At 38.4% G+C, this 10,777-nt stretch overlaps 1 protein-coding gene across 12 annotated transcripts in view; it reads left to right on the top strand.

Annotated features, from left to right (window-relative positions):
- The first annotated feature begins 1,856 nt into the window (after positions 1-1,856).
- Positions 1,857-10,777, top strand: part of LOC126354058 (histone lysine acetyltransferase CREBBP-like) — a 41,791-nt gene continuing 32,870 nt past the window's right edge. For 5 of the 12 annotated variants that reach the window (XR_007565258.1, XM_050003420.1, XM_050003424.1 and 2 more), the window contains exons 1-3: positions 1,884-2,406; positions 2,498-2,611; positions 9,555-9,761. Coding sequence is in view for 9 of the 12 variants with exons in the window: in XM_050003420.1 (XP_049859377.1) it covers positions 2,299-2,406; positions 2,498-2,611; positions 9,555-9,761 (429 nt within the window). In the remaining 3 variants the exon portion in view is untranslated. Of the gene's footprint in view, positions 2,407-2,497; positions 2,612-9,554; positions 9,762-10,777 lie in introns of all 12 variants that reach the window. The other 7 variants (XR_007565259.1, XM_050003417.1, XM_050003422.1 and 4 more) reach the window with 5 other exon arrangements.

Raw genomic sequence — 10,777 nt, 5'->3', positions numbered from 1 at the left:
TAATTACCTGTAAATACCACATTGACACAATAAATGCTCAAAATGACGTCCGTCAACCTCAATGCATTTGGCAATATGTGTAACAACATTCCTCTCAACAGCGATTAGTTCGCCTTCCGTAATGTTCGCACATGCACATGCGTCAGCACATTGTTGGTGGATCACGATAGCAAATATCCTTCAACTTTCCCCACACAAAGAAATTCGGGGATGTCATATCCGGTGAACGTGCAGGCCATGGTATGGTGCTTCGACGACCAATCCGCCTGTCATGAAATTTGCTATTCAATACCGCTTCAACCACAAGTGAGCTATGTGCTGGACATCCATTGTGTTGAAAGTACATCACCATTCTGTCATGCAGTGAAACATCTTGTAGTAACATCAGTAGAACATTCCGTAGGAAATCAGCATACATTGCACCATTTAGATTGCCATCAATAAAATGGGGGCCAATTATCCTTCCTCCCATAATGCCGCAGCCTACATTAACCCGCCAAGGTCGCTGATGTTCCACTTGTCGCAGCCATTGTGGAATTTCCGTTGCCCAATAGTGCATATTATGCGGGTTTACGTTACCGCTGTTGGTAAATGACACTTTGTCACTAAATAGCACGATTGCAAAAAAACTGCCATTGTCCTGTAATTTCTCTCGTGCCTAGTGGGGGAACTATACACGATGTTCAAAGTCGTCGCCATGTAATTCCTGGTTCATAGAAATATGGTACGGGTGCAATCGATGTTGACGTAGCATTTCCAACACCGACGTTTTTGAGATTCACGATTCTCGCGCAGTTTGTCTGCTACTGATGTGCGAATTAGCCGCGACAGCAGCTAAAACACATACTTGGGCATCATCTTTTGTTGCAGGTCGTGGTTGACATTTCACATGTGGCTAAACACTTCCTGTTTCCTTAAATAACATAACTATTCGGCGAACGGTCCGGACAGTAGGATGATGTCGTCCAGGATACCGAGCAGCATACATAGCACACACCTGTTGGGCATTTTGATCACAATAGCCATACATCAACATGCTGTCGACCTATTCCGCAACTGGTAAATGGTCCATTTTAACACCGGTAATGTATCACGGAGCAAATACCGTAAACACTGGCCGAATGTTACGTGATACCACATACTTATACATTTGTGACTATTACAGCGCCATCTATGACAAAGCAAAAAAAAGGTTAAAATGGCTCTGAACACTATGGGACTTACTTCTGAAGTCATCAGAAATTAGAACTACATAAACCTAACTAACCTAAGGACATCACACACATCCATGCCCTAGGCAGGATTCGGACCTGCGACCGTAGCGGTCGCGCAGTTCCAGACTTTAGCGCCTAGAATCGCTCGGCCACACAGGCCGGCAAAGTTAAAAAAGTGGTCTAACTAAAACATTCATATTTCTTTACGTACTACACGAATATGTAATAAAAATGGGTGTTCCTATTCAAAAAGACGAAGTTGATATCCGTTTGACTATGGCAGCGCCATCTAGCGGGCCAACCATAGCGCCATTTGGTTTCCCCCTTTAAGCTAGACAAGTTTCGTTCTTTGTAGTGTTTTCGTTTGATGTTTATTTCGTGAGATATTTGAGCCGGTCACTATCAATGAACCACTCTGTATATATTCACCAGGACAATGGTTTTATACATAACAAATAAAGAGGAGGTCTGAGAGACCCATCCAGAGTAATTGTGTTCCTGTCAACATCCATAGTAGCTAACGTTAAACGAATTTCCTTTTAAGGCAAAAGTCACGTTGCAGACTCCCCGTCCCTCGCTCGTAGTCCTGGGCTGCCAAGGATGGCTACCACCGCAAGGGATCACGGTAGCTTGACCGTAGCGACATCTATCGGTGTGCTTGGTAATAGAGGGTCCATCGTTCGATGTTGGCTACACAGTGCTCAACTGCTCTCAGTACACAGTGCACAAGCTTGTATGTGAACAGTTGATCTGTTTTAGCACTGTATTGTGTGCACAGACGTTTGCATAGATATCAGCGCAAACAGATTGTAGCGTCGGGCTGGCTGGCCGTAAATTACGACGTACGTGTCTGTAAAGTCTACCGCCAGCTTAACACAATGTATCAGATTTTTTTGTTGTATAATAGATCATTCATTTCGGACATTGGCATTTAATTTCGTTCTGTTTTCACATGACAGCCTATCCAAGATCATGATCCGTTTATGAATTGTGGTCTTATGGATGGGAGAGATGCATATTTTTAACAATGGCAGGTGAATGCCATTACGAATTTTCATAGTTGAGAACAGCAAAGTTCTGCACAATGTCAATGCGTAATGAACTTCATAACCAAGCTCAAGCTAGATTTGGATGTACTTGCAGTAATTGTAAGGATTATGTAGTAACACGTTACCACTGCAATGTTTGTGATGTAAGTGTTGTAGCTTATTCCACATATGTGTTTTGGTTTTTCTTTTAATATCATATAGTTTCCTCACACCAATTTATATTATTTACCATAGGATTTTGACCTGTGTGTTCAGTGCTATGAGAAAAATGGACATCCTCATAGCATGGAGAAACGCGGTATGGATGATGACATCTCGTATTCAAATTTGAAGAAAGCCTATCCTCAGGTACAATTACATGTTAGCTTATATATTTATTTTGTGCCTTAGTATGCGAAATTCCAATGGAGCCTTCCTTCCAAATCTATCTTCGCTGTATTAAAATTAGAAGCCAAAACAATGTGCCTATAAACAAAAATCGCATGGTGATCAGATCAGATTTTTTTCATTCCGTAGACACGATACTGATAAGATTCTCGTGGGTGTGAAACATGTCAAAGTAAAAATAAATGACTAAAACGTTTGAATATAACATTCACTACCATGATCATTTGTCAGATTGTCGGAATAGGTGAATACGTTATAGTAAGCTAGAACTGATAATATATACAGAATTAATGCACTGTCAAAATGTAATAAAGTTATGCCCTTTTAATAAATTTATCGTACACAAAATGCCTAATCTTGACTTAACTAAATGCTGTCAACACTGAAATAGGACGTTTTTGGTTAAGCTAGTCTAACAGTCTCCGTTAAGATACTCATCTATAGGGTAGAGGGTGTGGCCTATCAAAAAGTCTTTCAAACTCCATATAAACTGTGCTTTAGCCGAAACCAAGAATTTAGTGGTTGCTGGCAGTTAATTGAAAATGTGTGATCCTTTAAATTGGACCCCTTTTTGGACTACAGTAAGTGATTTTAGGTAGTAATGAAGAGTGTCCATATTCCTACTATTGATATTATGTATTGAACTACTGAGAGATGTATTTCGCGCAACAAATTTTAGTAAGGAATAAACATACAGAGAAGCAGTGATTAGAACACAGGTTTCTACATGAATGTTGATACTCGAGCATTACACACCTTCGAACACTTTTCTCTCTCCCTTCCCCTAAATAAGGAATGCCTTTTAACTATTATTAATGAACAGAGGAAAAACTGATAGAATTTTATGTATTTTCTTTAATTTTTCTTGCTTTGAAACAAATTTGCCTTACTTTCTTTGTACTGAAACTGAATGCTTAAAGCAGATGTATTAGTGGCAGTGAAATAGCCTTAATAGTACCGTATGTGTTCAGAGTTCTTTCTTATTTCTCTCTTGGTAGGATTCTTCCTCTTAGTTGAGATTAAGGATAACCCTTGAGTGGTAGATAAAAATAATTCCTTCTCATGCTAATTAAGAATGCTGTATGTGTGAGCATTTTTATCTTGTCAAAAAACCTGTGTATAGCGCATCAAAATAAAATTTTGATCCTTTACAATGATTCTGTGTGAATTTAAAATGAAATCAACTTCCAAATTCTGCCTGTTGTTAAGTGGAGTATTTCTAAGTTTCTTAATTCTGTTACCACTGATATCTAAAAGACTTATTAGAAGTTTTTAATACTTCTAAGCAGAGTTAGTTACATATTGGACCCTCCCCCTTGTTTATGTGGTATAGATGTAAGCATGAAGCTGTGTTACTAGTCAATTTGTTACCACAACCAGGTTTTATGCTTTCAGATTCATTAGCTTCACCAACTCTCAACCAAATTTCCACCTTCCAACTTAACCTAGGCCTTGGGCTGTACTAGATCAGTCTGTTACCACAATCAAGATTGCAGGGCACAAGGAGGTTTTAATTCATAACTTTAGCTGTTGAGTTTTCTATGGCACATTAATGTGATTCTCTCTTGGGAAGAAGTTGTTCACCATTTTGTTCACAGTGAAGATCCTAAGAAAATGTCTTTAATATGAACTATGGAGGCTTCAGTAATGAGAGATCCTCAGTTTAGAAAAGGATATGTAATACTCAATAACCGGTCTTGAGTGGCTGAGGAAACATGAATTCAAAAATGTATGGCTTAAGAGCTATCAGCCCTTGTTCACTCTTCACTTCTGTGAAACTCATCTCTTCTACAGAACAACTGCTCGTAGTTCTTATGCGATTTAGAAACCAAGATTACAAGACTTTTTTTGTTTAAAATTATCGTTCCTGTCATATTCTGAATACTGACCATTCTTCCTGGAACTTCCTTTATTATTGGACATGAACACTATTGAAGGTCTATTGCATTCATGTATCTTGAATGATGTACAGTAAGAAGTCAGTTGAGATTTATAGCAAAAGAAGTAAAGTATTCTGATATTTATTGCTTCACAGGTATGAGTGTGATAAGAGCAGTCAAATAAGTCTCGTCGACTTGACTTGACTTGGTTGAACCTGAGGGGGGGGGGGGGGGGGGGGAGCAAGAGGTCAGCAAATACAGTAAATTTCTTCAAGCTCTGAATGAAGCCACGTATCTACTCATATTATTTTCCACGGTTCTCTTTGTATCCGTCTTCTTTCTTGTATTAGTTTTCTCATCACATGTCAAAGTAAAGAAAAACGAACTTCTTTTACATACATATTTAGAAACCTGCTTCAGAAACGAAAGTGATGCTTTTTCGAGAGGGGGAGGGCATTTTGCATCGTTCCTGCATGCAAACAGCCAAAGAACCATATTTGAGGGTTGTTGCTTGCTTTTATAATTAATTTCCACGTTACTTTTCAGTTTCAGCATTGTCACTAAGAATGTTAACATTGTCTCTAAGAAACAGGCAGATTTATTGCAGTTGCATCAGTTCAGTTATTTAATCAAGGATATTGTGCACACTGAGGAATGAGTCCGAGAGGGGAATTTGGATATGGGAGGGTAGACCAAATAACTAACCCAAAGGTAATTTAATAAAGTAAATGGACTACTTTCTCAAGTTGCATTTAAAACTCTTCTTTCTTTATTAATGGTGACTAGTTTTGGATTTGTGTCCATCCTTAAACCATCCTAGGAACAGAATTTACAGCAGATGTTAACAGTAGTAATACCGGTGCAGCCCGAGTATGACAATAATTAATGTTGCAAAAGGATGCAAACGAGGTTACATGCCACGTTCACTAATGATTGAATGTAGTTATGAGTGCATGCTTGGAACAATCACAGCAAAAAATTCGGATGGTTATACAGATACGTTAGTGTAGGCCTACACTAAAGTTACAATAAACAGAGCGAAGAGTAGTGGTGTTGGAGGTAACCAATAGGTACCGAGTGATAGCGCCAGAGGCTGGGATTAGCAGTGTGCACATAAAATATGCAATGAAGAAAAATATGGCGGCTGTAAATATGAATAAATATTACAGATGCTATCGTGACTGTGTCTTCAGTCTTTTGTGACATCATAAGGCCTTTGTAAGCACTATGGAGTCATTTGTTTATTTTATTGTGCTGTGTTTGTTCCATGCAAGCATAGACAACCGTATTCAGTCCTGAAGATGGTATATGATGTTGTTTGTGTCCTGATGGAACATGAATGCTTGTCATATTCGTGCTGTACTTTCATCAGTACTAAAACAGTTACTGTTATTCTGTTCCCACAGTATGGTTTCAGAATGGGTGCAAGTCCGAAACTAGTCACCATCAGTAAAGGAGACTTTCCTAATGCATTTATTTTATAAAAGATAAAGTTGTGGTCCTACTTCACCCCTGGCATGCTTTAAATCTGTAAATTGTAGACAATTGTTGAGTGATCGAGCCAAGTTGCCTGGATAGACACAGAAGTGAATGTTGCTAGAGGCACGTAAGAAGATAATGAATTTTTTGGCTGCCTTTCATAACAATGTACTTGGGACATGGTGATTCGGGCATGACTGATAAAGACAAAATGCGAAAGTCTCAGTAGCAGTATAGGAAACAGCAAATGTGTTATGATGATGACACGTGTTGATTTTGTATACTTCGTAGGAAGCATTACTGATATGTGAGATTGGTTTTTGACCTGAGCAAAAGAACAGGATTTTGATCTAGCCTACTTGGAACAGACAAATATATTGGAGATAAAATTGGATAAATATCTGCCTAGTTTAGTAATGAGAACCAATCTGTTTTTAAAATTGACTAAGTACAATACACTTTGTAAACCAAATTGTAATTTTAGGCAAATGCCATTAACATGCCAATTGAGCACTACCAACTTCCAGTTATTCTTCTGACTGAAAAAAATAAAAAAACTTGTAAATGGTCAGCATGTATCAGTATTTGCGTCATTTAGTTTCAAAATATCCTTTATTCAATCGGCATAAATTTTGGCAATTAGTAAAAAAATGTATTTAACAATTTCTGTTGCATGTATAAACTTGAATTTTTTTCTGCATGTTTCTTAGTTATTTATTTTTGTTACTAAGAAAAGCGTCATAAAAATAACTGATTTCAAAATTTTGTTACAAATAAAAAACTCTTGGATAAAGGACTTTTGGAACAAAGATATGGAGAAGACATTTTGAAAATTAAAGCTTTGGGCAAGAAACAGTTGAAAAAGAAAATGCGGGAAGAATTATAAACAGTACTTGTTTAGTAAATATATGATTTAATTTTTGTGGAAACAATGTCTGTAGGTATTTTTTAAACAATTGATATAATTTCTGGTTAAGCTAGGGAAAAAGACAGAAACATACATTTACCAGAAAATTATTAGAAAATAACATTACATTAAACCTACACACATTTACTTATTTCAATTTGGATTGGTCCTTTTAACTACTGTGAAGTAATTAAAAGCCATTTTCATCGTCCATTTGTTCACTGACGATTTCATCATCAGATTGTTCTTCAGGTGTATACTGTACTGGATTGAATATATTACTTTTTTGTAGAAGGCCAGGTCTTCATTTTGAGACCAGTTTTCCCCAAAGTGAAGAGTCAGAAGCTTGTTGACATCTTTCACTTTCAGCTCTTTTACTGTTACTTCAGGTAGTGCTAGGGGTCAAAGTTTTGAACTTTAAATCCAGGTTTGAGCACTTTTTCACCTGTCAGAGATTGGTGTTATACCAAGGTTCACCTGCAACAAGTACTTCACAGGTCGGCACATTGCGTAGCATTATAATAAATCTTTTAGCAGTTGACATTTCAAAGAGCGAATTTCCAGGCCCCTCTTGGTAATTTTCACATACCTTCTTCCAGTCAAAAATATTACAGCTCTCAGTCATACTGAAAACAGTTTCACATTCCTTAAAGATGTCAATGTATTTCTCAGGCTTAATAATGTCATAATTTTGAATTTCCTTCTCAGTTCTGTCTAAGACACAATCAGGTGGCATATGCGAATGACCTAGTACAGGGAATACTAAAACAGTCTCTTCAATATTTGGCGGTGCTTCATTTACCAACCAGTATTGAAACACAATCATCATTGAACTAAACTGTTCCGGTTTTGTCCTCCACAACCATCTGCAAAAAGCCTTACTGTGGTCACTCCTTCCAAGCAGGTATTTTTTAGCCTATGATAAATTCCTGATGCAATTTCTTTTGAACCTTTTTTGAAGTCGTGATTCTGTCCAGTAATGTACCTTGGCAGATAGTAGAGTTAAATAAGTAGAACTGTCCACTATAGTAAGCTGCCTCGTCAAGGATTTTGGGTAAAACCAAATTCTTTAGGCAGTCGAAGGATAGCGTGATTTCATTTTCAGTTTTCAGTAAATTAAAGGATGCTTCTGTCCTCTTTTTGTGGAGATTGAAATCAATTTCAACCTATTTGTCCCTGCTGTCTAATTTCAGCTAAAACTGGATGTATTTGGAGCACTAGTCCACAGCAGAAGAGCCGAAGCTTAAGTTGTAATCTTTTACAAATATTTCATAAAAATATGAATATGGAACTTGAACTTTGTAACCCTTGTGAAACTTACTTATTGAACGAAGCCTCGAAAAATACAATCTTGTAATTCTGGTGTTTCTGCAAGGTTTTTCAAGTGGGCAGAAGCTCTCTATGAAGGACTTTATAGAATGCCTTATAGTATCAAACCGCTTTTACTTATGGTCTACAGCTAGATTTCTAGAGTGGAAATGTCTCTTACAAACTTGTTAAGCTCTTTTCTCACTAATATCAAGTATGCAGCCCATCAGTTGGATTCCCCACTTTGTTTCTCGAACCATTCCATCACTCTCTTAGCCTTGTGACATGGTGCATCATCTTGTTGAAAAATTCATCTGTCATCAGGAAACATAATCATCATGAAGAGGGGTATGTAGTCTGCAACCAGTGTATGGTACTCCTTGGCTGTCATGATGCCTTGTCCGAGCTCCACTGGACCCATGGATATCCACGTGGATGTTGTCCAGAGCATAATGGAGCTGCAGCAAGCTTGCCTCTGTCATGCAGTACAGGTGTCAAGGTGTCCCTTCCCATCGGCATGATGAAGGTATCGGTATTCATCAGACCATGCAGTGTTCTGCTACTGCACCAAAGTCCAGTGCCAATGGTCAAGTGCCCATTTCTGTCATAGTTGCTGATGTACTGGTGTTAACATTGGCACATGCATGGCTCGTCGGCTGCAGAGACCCTCGTTAGGAGTGCTCTGTGCACAGTGTGTGTACACACTTGTAGTCTGCCCAGCATTAAAGTGTGATGTTAGTTATGCCACAGTTCACCCCTTGTCCTGTTTTAGCAGTCTTCCGAGCCTATGACACATGACATCTGTAATGAAGGGTGGCTGCTCGACCTCACATTTGTATGTTGTTTCACCTTGGCTTAGCCACATGGTGGCGATGCTCACCACAGCATTCCCCGAATGCCCAACAAATCGTACAGTTGATGAGCCTCTACACCAACACAATCTGTCCTTGGTCAAACTCGGGTAATCATGCATCCTCCCCATTCAACACATGAACAGCATGGTCGCTGATACTTCGTGCACTATGTGTGTGTGTGTGTGTGTGTGTGTGTGTGTGTGTGTGTGTGTGTGTGACTAGGGCTTGGTGAGGAGCAGAGGTAAACATCTAGATATGTTGTTGAGCAGTGAACATGATACTTCAACTATTACACTGAATTTCCTCAGTTGCACCCACGAAGTAGTTGTATGGTGATGCGAGTAGTTGTGCAGAAATTTAGTTTTCAGTTCCATGGAGGAATTGTGTGTGTGGAATCAGATGTTATGTAGAAAATAGAGTTTTGCTCTTTTCGTAATAACATTTGAAATGTGAGAAGTAATGCTTTGTCTTTTCAGGACGCGCGGAAACTTTCTGTAATACGTTGCATCCAGAAATTAGTACATGCGTGCCAGTGCCATAATGTCAACTGTTGCCAGCCCGGCTGTCAGAAGATGAAACGAGTTGTACGGCATACAAAAGTATGTAAAAGTAAGACAAAAGATGGCTGCAGTGTATGCAAACAGCTTGTTGCAATTTGCTGTTACCATTCAAAGCATTGCCAGGTAAATGCATTTTTGTAATGATATTCCATTGAAACAGAATACGGTCTGCAGTCAGTTTTGTTAAATGTGTGGCAGTAATACACATTTAGAATTAAGTGGAGGAAGGTGCATCAGGATCTTTGTTGATGCCCAAGTATTCAAATTAATTAAATATTGCCTCATTACTTTTAGACAATTCTTGTGACTGGTGCTGTCAGTCACTACAAGCATCTAACACAAAAAGGAAAAAAAAAAAAAAATAGCTGTGGGACAACATTTAATTAATTACAAAAATTTTTGTTTGGTGATTCATTGTGCTTGTTTGTATTCACACTGCACATCTTGAAACAAACATTATTTATATAGTCATGCAGCTATAACACTTACGTTGTATCCACAAGTTTCTTGCATTAGCAAGCTGCCAGGTGCATAAGGATAAGATTTTGGGGAAATATTTTAATAATGGAAGAAGACACAGAAGGTATTTTGTTAAGGGGTAATTATAGATCTTCTTCTACAACCCATGGAATCCCTAATTATTTGCTTTTGCTCTCAATCTGTTTCTCTATGATATTCATCAATTTAAATATCTTCCTGTTACATACTTAGTGTCTTACATTGTTTAATACATACTTAGTCTTAGATTGTGTGAGGCACCAAGTGATCTTTTCTTCTGCCCATATTCCCCAGTAGCTGATGTTTTCAGTCTGTTACTATAGCGTGCATCACATAGGATGGTACTTCTGTGCACAGAGGTGGAGTGGCAGGAATCCTAGAGGGGATATGACCAGCACATGCTTGACAGCAGAGAATGGGTGAACGAAGTCCACATTGCCGGAGGTTCATTAGCCTATTGTATGACATATGATACCTTCAGTTCTATGAAGGGAATAATAAATTTTGGAACTGATTTCGATCACTTGTCATGTGAGAGGTCTTCCTTCACATCTTGGTGACATTTTGTCTTGTGGACATTGTGTCCGTTGCTCCACAGCTTTAGTCCACCTGACATTGGGAGTCATTTAATGACAAGGTCA

The sequence above is a fragment of the Schistocerca gregaria genome, chromosome 3, assembly GCF_023897955.1.
Source record: "Schistocerca gregaria isolate iqSchGreg1 chromosome 3, iqSchGreg1.2, whole genome shotgun sequence".
In the NCBI taxonomy this organism is placed as follows: domain Eukaryota; kingdom Metazoa; phylum Arthropoda; class Insecta; order Orthoptera; family Acrididae; genus Schistocerca; species Schistocerca gregaria.
The sequence above is the reverse complement of the archived record's forward strand: the minus strand, read 5'-3'. Positions and strand labels throughout refer to the sequence as shown.